This window comes from Arabidopsis lyrata (genome assembly GCF_000004255.2).
Source record: "Arabidopsis lyrata subsp. lyrata unplaced genomic scaffold ARALYscaffold_6, whole genome shotgun sequence".
In the NCBI taxonomy this organism is placed as follows: domain Eukaryota; kingdom Viridiplantae; phylum Streptophyta; class Magnoliopsida; order Brassicales; family Brassicaceae; genus Arabidopsis; species Arabidopsis lyrata.
The window spans coordinates 24,551,598-24,569,223 of NW_003302550.1; the positions used below are offsets into that span (position 1 = coordinate 24,551,598).

General features: G+C 36.0%; 3 protein-coding genes and 1 non-coding gene across 6 annotated transcripts; all 4 read left to right on the forward strand.

Moving 5' to 3' along the window:
* Positions 1-337: 337 nt before the first annotated feature.
* On the forward strand, positions 338-2,775 carry LOC110227883. Of its 2 annotated transcripts, none has more exons than XM_021023790.1 (4): positions 338-908; positions 1,023-1,113; positions 1,323-1,413; positions 1,512-2,775. In XM_021023790.1, exons 1-4 carry the CDS (start codon positions 585-587, stop codon positions 2,488-2,490), a joined length of 1,485 nt encoding a protein of 494 aa, XP_020879449.1. In that variant the 5' UTR covers positions 338-584; the 3' UTR covers positions 2,491-2,775. The 2 variants fall into 2 exon arrangements, with proteins under 2 accessions (XP_020879449.1, XP_020879450.1); XM_021023791.1 differs by having other exon boundaries at positions 1,545-2,775.
* On the forward strand, positions 365-436 carry TRNAQ-CUG. Its single transcript has one exon. It is a non-coding gene; the product is annotated as a tRNA-Gln (tRNA).
* Positions 2,776-6,020: 3,245 nt separating the features above from the next.
* LOC9311073 (uncharacterized protein At4g00950) lies at positions 6,021-7,612 on the forward strand. The gene is made up of 2 exons (XM_021023513.1): positions 6,021-6,970; positions 7,207-7,612. Exons 1-2 carry the CDS (start codon positions 6,155-6,157, stop codon positions 7,267-7,269), a joined length of 879 nt encoding a protein of 292 aa, XP_020879172.1. The 5' UTR covers positions 6,021-6,154; the 3' UTR covers positions 7,270-7,612.
* A 604-nt stretch (positions 7,613-8,216) lies between these two features.
* Positions 8,217-10,280, forward strand: LOC110227908 (dof zinc finger protein DOF4.1). Of its 2 annotated transcripts, XM_021023916.1 has the most exons (3): positions 8,217-8,509; positions 8,960-9,712; positions 9,743-10,280. In XM_021023916.1, the coding sequence occupies exons 2-3, from the start codon at positions 8,989-8,991 to the stop codon at positions 9,877-9,879; spliced, it is 861 nt and encodes a 286-aa protein (XP_020879575.1). In that variant the 5' UTR covers positions 8,217-8,509; positions 8,960-8,988; the 3' UTR covers positions 9,880-10,280. The 2 variants fall into 2 exon arrangements, with proteins under 2 accessions (XP_020879575.1, XP_020879574.1); XM_021023915.1 differs by having other exon boundaries at positions 8,960-10,280.
* Positions 10,281-17,626: the final 7,346 nt, after the last annotated feature.

The window sequence follows — 17,626 nt, forward strand, 5'->3', positions numbered from 1 at the left end:
AGTATGAATTTTAGGATCAATATATAACATTTCAAATGCCACTAGAACCGGGGAACACGAATAAACAAGTCTAAAACAAAATAGAGATCAAGTTAGTCACAATAAACTTTTGGATTATCACCGTATTCTTTGTTTACCTTCCTTTGTTTGGGCTTAATTTCTGAAGATATGTTTGTTTTCCGCTGACTTAGTTTTTTTAAGGGTTTGACTCTTACTGGCTTTGTGTATCAAAACTGTATCCCACCCGTATATTTCTCGTATCCCACCCCTGCATTATTATATAGTGGAAACGATTTAGATTGGGCAAAGAAAAACCCATAAATTTAGAAATATATACTATTAACTGCACAGGCAATAGCAAAAAGGTTCTATGGTCTAGCGGTTAGGACATTGGACTCTGAATCCAGTAACCCGAGTTCAATTCTCGGTAGAACCTCATTTTTTTTCCCACTCCGGCCACACTTTTCCCCGGCGATTTATGAACCCTAGAAATAAACGCCGGCCAACAACTTAAACTCTACGCTACATTAGAATCTCCATTGATCTCAATACTACTGCGAAATCTTTTTTTTTTTTCGGGTAATATGGAGAATTCGTTGGTTGATTCTGGTGAAACTATGGAGATGGTTACTATACAAAAAATCGAGGAAACAGTGAAGGGCATACTCAGAGAAGCTGATATGGACCAAATGACAGAGTTCAAGCTCCGAATTGACGCTTCGGCTAAACTCGGTTTCGATTTATCGGGAACGGATCACAAGAAGCTAGTCAGAGATGTTCTTGAGGCCTTTTTGCTATCGTCTCCCGGTGAAGCAGCCGTAACGGAGACGGTGGCTCCGGCGAAGAATGAGACAGGTTCTGGTGCTGTCGCTTCCGTTGGTGGTGAAGATGAACGCTTTATTTGCAAGGTTGCGACTTTTTCTTTTGTTGATGTTTGATTCACAGTATAGAGTCGAGATTGTGATCATCTTTATTTTGAGTTTTCAGTGGTCACTGTAGAAATTGTTGGTCTTTAACTGTAGTTATCGGAGAAGCAAAATGCGACGGTTCAAAAATACAGAGACCAAGCTTTTCTATCGATTGGTTCTCAGGAAAATGGAAAGGCTTTTAGAGGTAATTTGAAACACACTTGGTGTCTTGGTCTTGACTATGAAGCTATAAGTAGCCATTTTTTGTTCTAGCTATGCTTTTGTTGATTTCAATTGTTTGTGTTTCTGCTAGATTTTGCTCACAGATTCTTCTTTCGATTATTTCCTCTGCTAATGTCGACTTCATGCCGCAACTCTGGTGCTGAAAAAGCTTTCATGTTTCTTCTCTCTCAGGAGCACATTTGTCAACTAACCAATGGTCTATAATCAAGAAGAATTTTGCAGCGATAGAGGATGGTATTAAGCAGTGTCAATCAAAACTAAAGTAAGAATATTACTTTATTCAAGTCTATAAAGATGCATGTTCCCTATCATTGCTTTTAGTGTTTATCGTCTCTGTATTTTTGAACCGTCGCAATGCAGGCCGCTTATCTTTGCTATAAAAACGTCATGTAGATCTGAATCAGTACAAAATGGAGATACTTCTGAGGCTGTGGAAAAGAACAGCTCTCACGGTTTTACGTTTATCAACATTTCACGATTTGATGGGAAGAGTTATCTTTCCTGGGCATCACAGATGGAACTCTTTTTGAAGCAATTGAATCTGACTTATGTTCTCTCTGAACCTTGTCCCGGTACTGGTAGTTCTCCAGGCCCTGAAATAACTCGAGCTGATTCTGCGGGAAAAAAATGGTTGAGAGATGATTACATGTGCCACAATCACTTGATGAACTCCTTGTCAGATCATCTATACCGTCGATACTCAAAGAAATTCAAGCATGCCAAAGAATTGTGGGACGAGTTAAAATGGGTCTACCAGTGTGAGGAATCCAATTCAAAGAGGTCACAAGTTAGAAAGTACATTGAATTCAGAATGGTGGAAGAGAGACCGATACTCGAGCAAGTCCAAGTCTTTAACAAGATTGCGGATTCCATAGTGAGTGCTGGTATGTTTCTTGATGAGGCATTTCATGTGAGTACAATCATCTCCAAGTTTCCCCCGTCGTGGAGAGGTTTCTGCAACAGACTGTTGGAAGAGGAGTTTATACCAGTCTGGATGTTGATGGAACGAGTAAAAGCTGAGGAAGAGCTTCTCAGAAATAGAGCACGAGGGGTTACATATAGACCAGCCACAGGCTCTTCTCAGATGGAAAGGAGACCGAGTCTAGGAACAACACATAGAGAATCTCAGAGTATAGGTTGGAAGCGGAAAGAACCCGAGAGAGACGAGAGAGTCATCGTCGTCTGTGACAACTGTGGGAGGAAAGGACATCTCGCAAAGCATTGCTGGGGTAAGAAATCTGATGAGAGAGCTTCCGGGAAGCCAAACCGTATTAACTCTTCAGTCCATGCACCTGTGGAATCAGAGACTCAAGCAACAACCAACAATGATAAGGAGTAGTAGCTGATGATTGCTGAAGACAAAATGTTTATATCTCTGGATTGAATGGAAGATGAGAGTCAAGATCCATTTCAAGAGGAGCAGCCTCATCTTTAACATCTTAAATCATCAGTTACCTTTTTCTCAGCTTATCTTTATGTCTCGCCTGATGATATTAGATTTGTTACTCTATAGTTGAGGACACTGAATTGTATAAAAGGAAAACAAATAGATTGGAAGTAGATCAGTTTTGGCCTGATTTAATGTAAAAGTAACTTTTATGGATGAGAATATTTGTCAAAATTAGTTCTTAAATCCTATATGGGGGAACAAAAAAACGGAAACCTAGCAGAAGGACTATATTCAAAACTGGTTTTTAATCACATAACAAATCTTTCACAACAGAACCAAAAATCATAGTGACATTTTGAATTAAAATTTACAGCAAATAGAAATTTTCATTTTTGTCTTTTACACAGTAATTTAACGAGCATAGAACTCAGTAATTGTAACATCATTCAAAGACGCAATATGATTTATCTGATTGTTGTATCTTGGAAATGATTCTCCATCTCCCGTGTAAAAAGCGGGTTGTGAGGGTCTCGGTAAAGTGATAGCATTTGCATTGAGCATTACAACAACAGAAGCCATTGTTGGTCTACTCTCTGCATTCTCCTGGACACAACAAACCATTTCGTGATTTCATCACTTAGACCTCTTGTTTCAATCAAACTTGGATCTACAACGTTTATGTTGGATTAAAAAGACATAAGAGTGATACGATGTTTCTCCTTGTCTTATGTTGTTATCTATCAAATAGATCATTTTGCAAAGGAAAAATGATCATGAGTTACACAAAGTATAGCTCAGCATGACCAATGACCATACATTTAGACGAAGTTTTGAATTTAGTTTGGGATCCCTTGATTACCAAAATATGATTACAGCTTTAAAAAAGGATGATGTGTTTTTTTCTTAAATGACCTAATAATTGGGCTTAGATAGTTAGCCTTGCAAATAGTATTGGGTTCTAATACAGGCCTTAACATTTACTCTTTTCAATTCTATTGATGGGTTACTTAACGTTGCCTCCCGAAACCCTAATAACTTTCGATACCCGTTATGAATTTCTTCTCGCGGTGAAGAAAGTTTGAGATAGATCCCAGAAATCCGTCGAAATCCGATTCACTCGAATATAGTCCATGTAGACATATTGTCACTACTTTACGTAGGAATGAAACAAAAAGATCGCTTCAATGCATAAGGTTCTGTGTCCTTAAAACGTTCTTTATTAATTGAATATGTAACGGTTATGGGGTCTATAATTCTGTTTTTCATTTCACATAATCTAGAGGGTTAGTTTTCGTTGAGTTTTACTTGCTTATATTGGTATCTGAGTATCTGACTTACTAATTTCCATGATTTTTGGTATCCAGAAACACTGTTCATAGAGGTGTTAAGGACATTCGTTCACAAAACGAGAAGGTAGGTAATCGCGTTTACTGGATTAATCTTTATTACATTTTCTACTAAATATATTGAATTGCTCTTGCTCTCCCCATTCGGAGATGTGTCTGCGTGAAATCGTTCAGCCATCTATAAGTATGCATAAGCTATTAATCGAGCTTGATAATTAAGCAACATAGCGTATAGTGTCCATTTTGCAGTATTCTTGTCCTTAAACCGTTGTACTACATAAGTCCACCATATGATTTTTTGAACTATCTGATTCACGTTTCCATAGTTTAAGTTGCTGCCTTTTTCTTTGTTTATCTCTGATTTGAAATTATTCTCTTTGAGACATATTCTTGATTGATCAAGTTCTTTTTCCCTTTGATGTCCCTCTTTCTTTTTCCTATAATTCAAATGTCATTCATCTTTTTTTGAAATTGTTAAGTGGAGGGATAATAACGAGACTGGACATGGAAGAAAGTTCCAAAATAAAGTAGCTCATACTCTTAAGGATAAAATCTTTAATGTTTCTTTGGAACCTTCATTTTCATTTCTTTAATACTTTTGTTTATTGTCTGTGCTCGTTCAAAAAAACTCTATTACGTTACAAAACTCTCTTTTGGGCCTTTGTGCTCTGTCTTAATTTTCTTTTGTTATTTACTCTTTTCTTTGTCAGAACAACAATATCTAGGCAAGAGGTTTTCAAATTCTGTAATCGTTATCATAGAGTTTCACTATTTCTATTTGTTTTTAGACAGAAAAATGTTGTCTTGATTGAATCAAGGCTCTTTTCTTAGAAAAAAAAGAAATGCATGTCGGCTTTCATCTTACTTTTTTGAGATAAGTAAATTAAAAAGTAAACTAAAGGTAATGTTTATTCATCACATGCATTTGCATGTATATATGTATAAGTTAGTTATCCATTGCTTTTGCTAGGTTTGTTTTTGGTGCAATAATGGCTAAATTAGTTAAGCCAGCTTGCAGATTGCAATTTGACTGCAAAGTTTCCCCACTTCCATAACTATATATGTGATCTCAAATCATTTCATTATGACGAGCGAACTCTTGACACCTATCCTTGTCAGTACTCTGCTTTATTTAGTCGTTTTTATTTTGCTTGAAAATGTCAAAAAAAGCTTTACTCATTTGGATATTGATTAGTATTACACAAAGTCTTTTCATTTGGATATATTTTCCCAAATGTTTCCACTGCTTTCATCATCATTCATTTGCTTTGGAGATAAGTCAAATGCTTTGACAACTAACTAAATATCTAACCTTTGTTTATTAGTATTGTCTAATCCTAGTCTTCAAATCTTTTTTGGTGAATTAAGTGTTAATTTATTCGGACCCCATTGTGATCTTGTTCTATATCACATTAATTACTTATATCGAGTAGTTTTACACTACCATTTTGATAGACATATATCCATACCAAGTACCAAATAAATGGGTCATTTGTTGGCAGTTTAGGTGTGGCTCCAGAGAAGATCCAAGTGGCTCATGTTTCTTCGGGTTACTTTGCTTTCATGATCTCTTCTCATAAATAATTTCTTTTGATGGATTGGTTCCCTTTGTTTTTCTCTTTATCGGAAAGTTACATGTATACGTTGTTTCTTTGCCACGCCTGATTTGAATTAAAGGCTCTCTGACCAAAACATCCAAGCCTGACTTTTGTTAAAGCATAAACCTATGTCACTTTCCGGCGACTTTTCTTTTTTTTTGCTCTTTGTTGAACCAAAACAAATTCCTAGATAATGTAGATAATTTATACTTTTCAGAAAATTTACATACCACATAGCCACATAGGTTAACTATATACTGGACTTGTAAAACCATTAGTACAAGTTGAAATATCTTAGACATTTGTTTTGTTTGTATGAAAAATATAGTCAAGAACTGTTTTTTTTTTAATGTTTTCTTTTCAACTTGTTTTTCTTTTCTTTCTTTTTGGCTTTCAACTTTGCTTCTTTAGTTCTTTTTGATAAGAGACACATATTGTTCCTAATCTTTATTGTCTTAAATTTTGAAAATGCCCCAATTAAATTTTCTTTTTAATTGCCCCTTTAATGTGCTCCCTGACTCCCAAATCTACACGAAACACTAGAAATAGAGAAAAAGAAAAACCCGCAGATAAAGACAGAGCATAAAACACTTGTAGATATAAAAGACACACACCTCAGAGAAGAGAAGAGCAGAGAGAGAGAGGGAGATCCAACTTCCACATAGAACCATGGAAGCTGAAAAAGAAACTGAGCAAGAAGGAAACTTATCAGTAATGATACTTCCTGTGTTACCAATCAAACCCAACACTCACAGCCACTCTATGTCATCACCTATTCACAGTTCCATATCAGCTTCAGTCCCATTTAGCTGGGAAGAAGAGCCTGGCAAGCCCAAGCAACACTCTTCTTCTTCTTCCTCTTCCTCCTCTTCCTCACCATTAACTTCTTATTCTTCATCTCCTTTTGAAACCCACAAGTCCTTGGAGCTACCACCAAGGCTTCACTTACTTGAAAAAGATGGAGGATCAGTTACCAAACTTCACTCGCCTATAACAGTCTTTGATGGACCTTATAGCATGACGAGATCAAAAAGGATGGATTCACCTTCTTTTAGGATGATGGTGAAAGGTAGTGCTGATTGTTATGGGTCTTTCAGGAGTGACATCTATGGGGATTTAGATGATGTGGAAGTGGACTCTAAGCAGCAGGAGAACTTGAGTAGTGTCTCTTTGGCTATTGTAAAGAAGCGAGGGAGATTAGGGTTTTTTGGGTTTAGGAGGAGGAGAGCATTGAAGGGAAAAACAGAGTTTGGTAGAGGTAGTTATGTGTTTCCTTCTTCTGTAGACAGAGAGAGTGAATACAGCAGAAAAGAAGAGGAAGAAGTAAAAGAAGACAAAAGCTTTGGTTATGGTGATGGTGATGGTATTAGTTGCAGCCATAGCAGCAGATTTTGTGAAGTGACGATGACCTCAAGCATTAGCAGAACAGGGAGCTTCTCTACTCTGCCTGCACCAACTTCTTCTTCTTCAAAGTCTCACTTTTGGGTAAGTCCTCTGTTTTTTATGTTCTGTTTCTACATAAAAGTCGCATAAATGTTTGAAAAATCTATATGTTAGATGGATTCAACTAGATCATATAATCAGCGTTACTAGATCCTATGAAAATATTCTTGAAATATCATGAATGAGAGCTCTTTGTGTATATTATATACATATATCGATTGTCCTAGAAGTGAATGTAGAATATGTTTGAACTTAATATTGTTTTGTGGTTGGATCAGACGAATGTGTATGCAGGACTAAAGCAAGTGGTTCCATGGAAGAACAAGAAGACTACAGGTTAAGAATGTTCTGCCCTATCAAAGATTCGAAAGATAAAACACCAAAAACCAAGAAAGCTCCTCTGGTTTCTACAAGTATTTTCAAGCTTTTGTTTAAGATTTTTTTCAATATTTCCAAGAAAATGACATGACTAGTAAAACCATTGTGAAACCCAGTTTTTTCACGCTTGTTGTTGTTGTGATTGTAATGTTTGAATGTTTTTGAAACTTTTGTAAAGAGATAGAGAATCTTACGAGATGTAGCATGGCTTCATGAATATGGTACAAGCTAGGGATATTCATCACGTTTGTAACAAACAAAGCAAGAACCTTTCAAGGCCTATTATATATGTAACCGTCTTGATCATATCTGCTTTCTTAAAAGCTCTCTTAGTTGAAACAAAACCAGACAGAATTGATTCCGGTTAATGATAAAAAAAAACATATCGAACTTAGATTTTCGTCAAATAAGTAATTAAACCAGACAAGAAAAGAAAGCATCGCAAAAGTTGTGCAGTGGAAACGACATGAAGAAAACGGAGGACCAACATATTTATTAGTTGAAAGATTTCAAGAATCAATCAAGAAAATTGAAGCTTCTGCGTGATCACTAAAACGACATCGCACATGCGAGTTTGCGACTTTTTGCTTACACGTAGATATGTGTGGTGGACTCGGTCCGTCGGTCGTCTCAAAGAAATTGAGAAGGCCCCAAACAAGCAAGTTAACGTTATCACAATTTCATTTATTGGGCTAAAGTTAAACATGCGGCCCATTTTGAAGCTCGTTGATATGACCTAAGCTCGTAATAAGTCGTAACAAAAGAAATATATTATTTACTGTCCAAAAGCATTACAGGATTAACGTATATATTCTTTCAATCAAGGTTTTAAACTTTTAATTACCTTTTAAGACGCTAAATTTTATATTTAAGGATTTCTTATCGTTTGATTCATTTGACAAAATTAGATATTTTAATTTTTTTTTATCGCGTTGCTAGTTAGATGTATAGTTGTATACTTGTATTTGTATACTCTATTTTTTTTGGCCTGGAATGAAAATATCAATATAGTATGCTAAATATCAACTACTTATGATGATGATGATGATGATAAAACCACCTAATAAGAAAAGAGAGAACTAAAAGATAGTCAAAACAAACACACCACTAAAATGCCCATAAAAGTGAAACCCAACACTTCTAAACTTTAGCCTCAAAAATATTCCTCTCTCTCTCTCTCTAAGTCATCCCTTTGAACATCAGGTCAGTTCATCTTCTTCCCTTTTTCTCTTATCTCCTTGTTTCTTCTGCAAATTACTTTCTCTTTCTTTCTTTTCCTTATAAATTTCTTTTGCTTTTTGGTTTTTGTGTTTATTAGGGTTCTTTTTTTAAAAAACTTTTCAAAGGTCTTTCCACCACCTGATTTCTTTGAAATTTTGTTCCCTTTCTTAAAAAGATGTCTGGCTTTTTAGAGATCAGCTCCTAATACCTTTTTATTAGTTTCTTGTTCGATCCATACGTTAGAAAGTGATTGTTTGTTCCCACTCTCTCAGATCTTTTATTGATTAATCTAGATCGTTCATATCTTATATATGTTCTCTCTCAATAAGTTTTATTTATTTATTTGTATGTGCTACTTTTTATAAGATCCACTTTTGTTATCATGCCTTTATATGATTGATTCAATGGTTTCATCATACACACTCATTACAGGATTATAAACTATAATTGAAGCTCACATCATGGACCATCATCAGTATCATCATCATGATCAATACCAACATCAAATGAATATTACTAACAATAATCCCTATAACACCATCGTCACAACACAACCACCACCACCTACAACAACAACAATGGATTCAACAACCGCAACAACAATGATAATGGATGATGAGAAGAAGTTGATGACGACAATGAGCACTAGGCCGCAAGAACCAAGAAACTGTCCAAGATGCAACTCAAGCAACACCAAGTTTTGTTATTACAACAACTACAGCTTAGCACAGCCTAGGTACTTGTGTAAGTCTTGTCGGAGATATTGGACTGAAGGTGGCTCTCTCCGTAACGTCCCCGTAGGCGGAGGTTCTAGAAAGAACAAGAAGCTTCCGCTACTACTTCCTAATTCCTCTACTTCTTCTTCCACCAAGAACCTCCCAGATCTTAACCCTCCGTTTGTCTTCACGTCATCACCATCATCATCAAACCCTAACAAGACGCATCAAAACAATAATGACCTCAGCCTTTCATTCTCCTCCCCTATGCAAGACAAGCGAGCTCAAGGGCATTACAGTCATTTCACCGATCAAGTTGTGACAGGAGGGCAGAACTGTCTTTTCCAAGCTCCTATGGGAATGATTCAGTTTCGTCAAGAGTATGATCATGACCACCAAAAAAAGAATCTTGGGTTTTCATTAGACAGGAACAAGGAAGAGATTGGTAATCATGGTAACTTCGTTGTTAATGGAGAAGGAAGTAAGATTATGTATCCTTATGGAGATCATGAAGACCGTCATCAACATCACCATGTGAGACACGATGATGGTAATAAGAAGAGAGAAGGTGGTTCAAGCAATGAGCTATGGAGTGGAATCATCCTAGGTGGTGATAGTGGTGGACCAACATGGTGATATGATATATATATTGTCAAAAGGACAAGATGATAAAGACAAAAACAAATAGTTACGAGCAAAAATATGTGATTATATTTGGAATTTTCAGACCCGGAAGAGTCGCCTTGGGAGGAGCATGATGATTCTTCTTTCCACTTTCTATAAATTCCCCTGTTCACTTTCTTTATCTTTTGGCTAATGGAGCCACTTATTTGGCTTTTAGTTTGCTTCTTTAGGACCTTTTAAGTTTTAACACACAAATGTCTAGTGCCTATTATTGTATGTAGTCTTATATCATATCATATTTTTGTTTGATAGAGATGATCAATTATTTAGGTTTAGATACTAAATTACTTTTGCGGTGTTTCACGTTAAATATGTATAGACATCTATATTTAATAAGGAGTACGTGAGACATATATATGGGGCTTTTTTTTCCTATGTTCGACATTGCTACTTAATTTTGAGATGTTTTCTTCTTCTTTAATTTCGTAAACATGCATATAGTCCAAAATAAATTTGGCAACAATTGTCTTTATAAACACGTACTCCCTCTGTTTCTAGATATTTGAAGTTTTAGAGTTTTAGTTTGTTCCACAAAGTTTGATTTTTTAGGTTTTTGTTTTATTTTTTATTAATTAAAATTAATATATCGTAAATTTCAAAACGTAATGATTAACTGTTTTCTAATACTATTGGTTCAAAGTTATTAAAAAATATTTAGTATAAAAAAGTAATTGACAAATAATTAAACAATGATTGCTTCTTAATATATGTGAAAACTCTAGAACATCAATCTTGTAGAAACAGATGAAGTATATTTAAATCGTGAGTTATTACATGTGATTAAAAAAATAAAAAAAATGGTGAGTTACCTACAAAACGAAACCTTCACATAGCCGACAAAAAAAAACGAAACCTTCACATATCAACATATATGTATTCATAATTAATAGTATGTTTTAATTCATGAAAAAAGAGCACGTCCTTAATTATAAAAAAACGAGCAAACGATAATTATATAATGTTTACGTATAGGAATTTTAAAGTTTCGTAAACTAATATCCGTGGATCGTGTACTAATGATCTATATCTTAAATATATATTAGTAGGATTTAGGACGGGTGGTTTCTAGATCCTGCATGGCTCCGATTAGTTGTTGTGTAATGTTTGATTCACTTGAATTTGTGTGAGACTTATCTCGAAAGCGAAGTCTAGTTATAGGAAACTAATTAAGGAGACCAACTGTCCATCAAGTCCCGAGCAAATTGCGTACTGAATACAGCACGACGTGTAATATATATATATATATATATATATAAAATTATCATAAAAACTGCGATGTAACATAGTATTAATCTCATTATATTAGTATTATTTTGGCGTAATAAAAAGACACGACAACATACCTGCTCCAACTAAAGACTATTCCAATCACAAATCGTTTTCTCAAATTCCCACTGAGATTCTATTTCTATTTGCATTAATTTGTTTTTTTATTCGCATGAGAAGGCCAAAGATGACCCCTGTCTTTTTGCATTTTTAACCAAATAGACACACATAGTCATAGTCTCATAAAAATAAATTAAAAAACAGTAAGTTTTATACTTTTCCGCCAACGTATTATGCAATTTTTAAAATAGTAATACAGGCATAAATAGTTAATAACTTTGTTACTGTAAAAAAAAAAATTGGCCTTGAATGGTTACTAGTTTTTAAGTGGTTTTTGGTTTTTGTATATGGAAAAATCTAATTTTTTACTATTCAAAATTTTTAAAAATTAGATTCCCTAAAATTTAGAAAAACTAGTTTTTGAGTGGTTTCTCCAACCGTAATTTAGAGAAACTAAAACCGTAATTTTAAGGTTTTTGTGGAAAACTTCCCTTTTCAACGTGATTATGTTTCATTTTTGATTTTTTAATTTTTAATTTATTAATTTTTATATTTATAGCAAAAAAACAAAAACCAAAAATTTAAAAACCAAAATCCAAAATCTAAAAATCAAAGACCATTTAAAAACTAGTAAACATTCAAGGCCTAAACTTTGTTTTATAAGTCTCTAAGTAGATTTCCAAAGACACCACTTCTTTCTACAAAATTTGATTAGTAAAACCTTCTTACAAAAATGAACGTTCGGAAAAGATGACGATAGGAACGTGAAAGCATAAGGCATATATATTTAGGCAGCGTAGTTCGATCGAGACCAGAGCAGCAAGTTGATGAGGTGATGCAGAAGAGTGCAAGCGATAAAATACGAAATCAACAATCTCACCGATGGTTGCCATGTGGTACAGTGGTTGCTGTATAGAGACATAGCAAAATGTCGTTTTCCTAGTTAAATTCTCGCTTGGAACAATTCTGTTGATGTTGGAGCACTTAGCTCTTAGCTTCGGATCCGAATGGTTACTAGGTTGTTAAAAGAAATATCATTTTTGTTTATTTAGTTGGCTTGTAGCAATTTTAGGACAAGACGGTAGGCGACTGTATGAAGCCTTTTGGTAACAAGAATCAAGCAAGTTTGGACAATTTTGGACAATTTTTTGAACGTTGGTTATATTTAAGGGGAATCGCTTAAATTTTCGCTATTTTTCTAAGTTGATATCTACATTTTCTCCAACTATGTAAGTATTTCTTTTTATTGATCAATAAATTTTACATACAACAAAATAATTAGCAACAATGTATATCATACCGGTTTAGATTTAAAAAGCAATTCAAGGGAATTAAAGCTACTTGTCTTGGTGCAGCATTTTTCTAGCTACAATAATTATTGAGATGATGCAAATTCTTGGCCCGGATCCTGGTGAGGGCAAATGGCGTCGTTCACGAAACACACCGATTACGAACAGCTTACTGGACTATTAATGACACGTTCAAAGCTGGATTAAGTTGTGTAATAGGCCTAATAAAAGTTCATACCTATAAACCTATTACGAAAGGCCCAAACATTCATCTAACTAACCACTAACCAGATATGGACAAAGCTTTTGGTTTTACCTCAAAATAAAGATTAGAGATTTGATAAATATAGAGATTACACCAAAAAGCAAGCCTGCACTGTTGGGAATTATTTTAGCCTATTAAGGTAGGCTTAAAATCACCCTTTTAAGAATAATCGGACTGGCCCAAAGAGATATGCATCGGTGCCACGTAGCTATTTCTTATCATTCTAGCTTATCTTGTAGAGTTGTATAACATGTAAGTGAACGACTCGGCGTTGATGAAAGGAGAACTATCGATTTCTCTATATGAAAGTGTTAGAAAACGTTTAAAAATATTTCAGGGAAATATAGTTTTAAACTATCAAACTTTTTTTTTTTGAATGTAATGTTAAATTATATTCAAAAGAAAAAATAAACGTTTTTACAACTTGTGCAACGGTTTACTAAAAAAGGAACAGCTGAGAAAAAAAAATTTAAACATTTAGACAGCCCAGTAACTTAGATATGAGCTTTGATCCATGTTTGGAATGCTGTCTCATATCGCATATCTCCTTTTATGCGAATCGCCGAAATCTGATTCCTTACTTGCTTATCAATCCGAGCTATTAGACAATCTGCTGGTTGTGGACTCTCCCCGTGTCTTCTTCTATTCCGTTCTTGCCAAATCGTATAGACTACGACCACTACAAGAAAACATGGATTTAGCGACTACACTAGTCGCTAAAACACGTAGTCGCTGAACCTTGCGTCGCTAAATTTATATGTCGCATAACAGTCGCTATTTAGCGACTAATAGGCGACCATTATTTGCAGTCGCTATTCAGTCGTCACACAGTCGCTAAGTTTGCGACTCTTTTGGCGACTGTTTTGTGACGAATCTAGCGACTGTTATGTCACTACATGGCGACTATTTTCTAAATGTTTTGGTAACTGAATTGATACTACTTTGCGACTGATTATTATCGACTTAGAATGCTAATTTTGGAAGAATAAATTGTTGCTAATTTGATTGTTATTACCAATTTATAAGCAAAAAGACTTCTATTTAAAACATAAGAACATTGTAAAATAAAACACAACATAAACATACATTATAAACATAAGAACCAAGTTCAAGTAACCAAACAACTTACACAAGTTTTCAAAGCAACACAAATGTTTTCAAGTTCAGAGAAGGAGGGAAAGTTTAGAGAAGGAGGGACCTATGGTTGTTGAGCAGTAGGAATAGTAGCAGTAGTAGCAGCAGTCGTGGCAGCAGCAGTGGCAGCAGTCGTGGCAGCAGCGGTGGCAGCAGTCGTGGCAGCAGTAGTGGTATCAGTGGCAGCAGATTGAGACTTGAGGAAGGCCATAAACTTTGGGTCAGTCTCGCTCAAATACTTCTTCACCATCGCCAAATGCTTGATCTCAGCTGCTTGCTCAGCTGCGACCCGCAAAGCCTCTGCTTCACGTTCCGCTTGGAGCGCTGCTTGTTCCTCTATCTTCCGGTTAGCATCCTCAAGCTATGATTGGAGTGTTGTGAAAGAAGAACTGCTTCCTGGGTACTTGCGCTTCCCGTTGATGTAAACCCCGAGGCTGCCAACACCAAAGTATTCTCCTCTGTCGTTTGTGACAGTAGACTGCATACCAAAAGAAAGAGTATTACACAGTTAGACTGCATAACAAAAGCAACCATAAATAACAAACTATTTACCTGAAGGAAGATCTCATCATCCTCCTCTTGAGATAGCTCAGATCGTCGCGAAGTCCCATCTGCTTGTTCATCATTCTCTTGAAGGGCAGCCAACTTAGCTGCCTTGTTCTTGAGATATGTTTCATGGACTTCCTGCGCCTTCCTATCCACAAAAGTCCCATCCTTCTTGGTATGAGTCCTGATGAAAACTTCACCAATAGTAGGAGGTCTTCCCAATTCAACTTCCTGAAACAAAGTAAATATATAGGTCATAATGTAACTAAGTAATCTAAAACTAAAACAAAGTAAATAGGTCAGAATGTACCATCTCTTGCTCTATTTGTAAAAACGACTTTGGACCAGAAACATGCTTGTGAGGACCAAGACCATTACGGTCAGACATCCTAGCTGCTGATGTGGTTGAACTCTTTGCTAATGCTTCTTCAGTGTCCCAATAGGCACACATCTCTATCCAAAGTGTTTTCTCGATCCAATAAGGCCTCTCTCGTTTTGAACATGTCTTGCTAACCATGTCTTTCATCCGCAGCTGACAAATCTTGTAGAATTTAGCTTCAACAACACCTGTCACTGAGGGATGCCAGGTGTGTAGTTTCTACAAAACAAGAGTAGAGTTTGGTGTTAGTGATCAAAAAACAAAACAAAAGTGTAATTACATAAGTATAAGAGGAGACAGAATTTTACCGCGAATTCGAGGAAGTATCTTTCTCTTCTACCAGTAGGCACACAGCTCCAACTGTAATATGGCCCATCAAACTTGTTTGTGAAACATTTAGTGATCTCCCGGGTCAACTTTCCATTGTCCTTACCAAACCTACAATCACATAAACCAGTTAGCTTTGATACCATCCATAATCTATAAACAAGTAGACTCTACTTAAGTTATACAAACATACTCTAACTCAAATTATACAAGCTAAGCAGACTCTACTTAAGTTATACAAGCAGACCAATAAAGCTAATACTATATACTAACAGACTCTAACTCAAACTATACAAGCAGACCAATACAAACATAATCTATATACTAACAGACTCTAACTCAAACTATACAAGCAGACCAATATATAAACTAACTCTTAACAAGCAGACCTATATACAAGCAAACCTAACAGACTATAAGACCAAAACATGCAGACCAATAAGAAGACTCTACTTAAGTATTGAAAATGTTTACCAAGCTAACCTATTTACCTAATCTATATCAATCAGACCTATATACAATCAAAATTAAAAATGTTTACCAAGTGGTTTCAGGCTCGAGGTTGGGAGAGATGACGGTGGTGTACTTCTCACGGCCTGGGATGAGAAGTGTAGCATGTAAATCCGCGAGGACATCTTCTGGGAGTGTTGAATCCCTCAACACATCTTCTTCAGATTCACCATCAGCTTCCTCATCTTCAGATTCCTCGTGTGAGTTTTGAGCATGAGAACTATGATGCGGTACAGAGGCTCGAGGTTGAGGAGAAGGTCTTTGTTGACGAGATGGTATTTGTCGATTCGACGCTGCAGGCTGAGTCGACGCTGGAGGTTGAACCGGCGCAGGAGGTTGAACCGGCGCAAGAGGTTGAACCGGCGCAGGAGGTTGATTCGACCGAGAAGCTAGACGATGAATAGATCCTACAGAGCCTCGTCCTTGAACAGATCCAGACCCTCGAACTTGAGTAGATCCAGATGCCCGAAATGGATACGACCCAGAGCCTCGAGGAGAATCATCGCCGGACTGGAACAGCTGCGTCGGAGGAGGATAGTCTCTATGAGTCGGAGGTTGAGACTCTAGGGCTACAGGATTTACCGGACTTTGCTGAGTCTCTGGGGCTTCAGGATTTGCCGGAGTGAAGGTATACTGGCTAGGAAGAGTACTGGGTCTTCGATTTGACGTCCCAGAAGCAGTGGGTCGATTTGGGGAAACCTTCGGAGCCCTTCCTCCTCCTCTTCCTCTCTTACTTTTTCCACCACGAGGAGCCATCGAGAGAGATTAGGGTTTTCTGCGAAGGGAAAACGAGATATATACTTGGGCTTATGGACTAATGTTATTGGGTCGTTGGGCTTCTTGGCCCAATTTGAATGTCCAACTAGAATTACGCAGTCGCTAATTCGTAGCCACTGAGTCGCTCCAGTTGGCGACTAAATATTCGGTAACTAATCGGTCGCCATATTTAGCGACTATATAACGATAATATAAATCAGTCTCATATTAGATACTAATTAGCGACTATCGTATTTTGGTTCATATTTAGTCGCCAAAACGTAGCTAAACGGTCACTAGCTATAGCGACTGCAAAATTAATCGCCGAATTAAGTCGCTAAATCCATGTTTTCTTGTAGTGGACTTGCGTAACGTATCTTATAAGAAATCCATCCACTCTATCAAGCCGTTCATTTGAGATGTAATCGAGAATAAGGGGCCAGTTGATTGTGTACCTAGCTTTTAAAAGTCCTTTTGCAAGAGCTGCCCAGATTTGTGAGCCATATTGACATGAGAAGAAGAGGTGATCTCTGGTCTCCAACTGGTTTTGACAACTATCAAACTTGTATAACTATATCTTTTAAACTTGTATTTGAAAACCGTAATATTGAATCATCGAATAATTTTGATCACGAAAATAAAAATCATCAAACTTTTAAATGCGAAATGAAAAAGAAAAGAAAATAGGAGACAAAATTAAAAGAAGTAACGTGATATATAGGACGTATGACTTTGTCAGCCACTTTGATCCACTGAAAATGTTGTGTCAGCAATATCCGAAATAATCCATGAGAAGTTGAGAACAGAAGTCAAGAGCTTATTTAGTATCCATAAATCACATTAAAAATCATCTTCTTTTGTTAAAACTTAAAACATTAATAATTTATTTGTAAGAAAAATAAAAAATAAAACCAAAACATCATATTTTTATTTTGTGTCATGTAATATTCGGTGCTGATTCTAGATACTATATGGTCATTTGATATTGCGGATAGAACAACATAAATTCTGCCTATTGTTCAATCAACATTTGCATGCCGATGATATCAGATTTTATTTTGTGAAATATACAATAAAATCTTTATTAAAAAAATCTAATTTCAATCATGACCTAATTCCAACACGATATATTTTAAAACTAATTCGATAAGACAAAAAAAAGTTAAA

Bases quoted from the DNA above. Each gene is read 5' to 3' on its own strand.
- LOC110227908 (XM_021023915.1), top strand. From the start codon at position 8,989: ATGGACCATCATCAGTATCATCATCATGATCAATACCAACATCAAATG.
- LOC9311073 (XM_021023513.1), top strand. From the start codon at position 6,155: ATGGAAGCTGAAAAAGAAACTGAGCAAGAAGGAAACTTATCAGTAATG. The intron at 6,971-7,206 runs GTAAGTCCTCTG...TGGTTGGATCAG, and splicing joins CTTCAAAGTCTCACTTTTGG to ACGAATGTGTATGCAGGACT.
- LOC110227883 (XM_021023790.1), top strand. From the start codon at position 585: ATGGAGAATTCGTTGGTTGATTCTGGTGAAACTATGGAGATGGTTACT. The intron at 1,114-1,322 runs GTAATTTGAAAC...CTTCTCTCTCAG, and splicing joins AAATGGAAAGGCTTTTAGAG to GAGCACATTTGTCAACTAAC. The intron at 1,414-1,511 runs GTAAGAATATTA...GTCGCAATGCAG, and splicing joins CAGTGTCAATCAAAACTAAA to GCCGCTTATCTTTGCTATAA.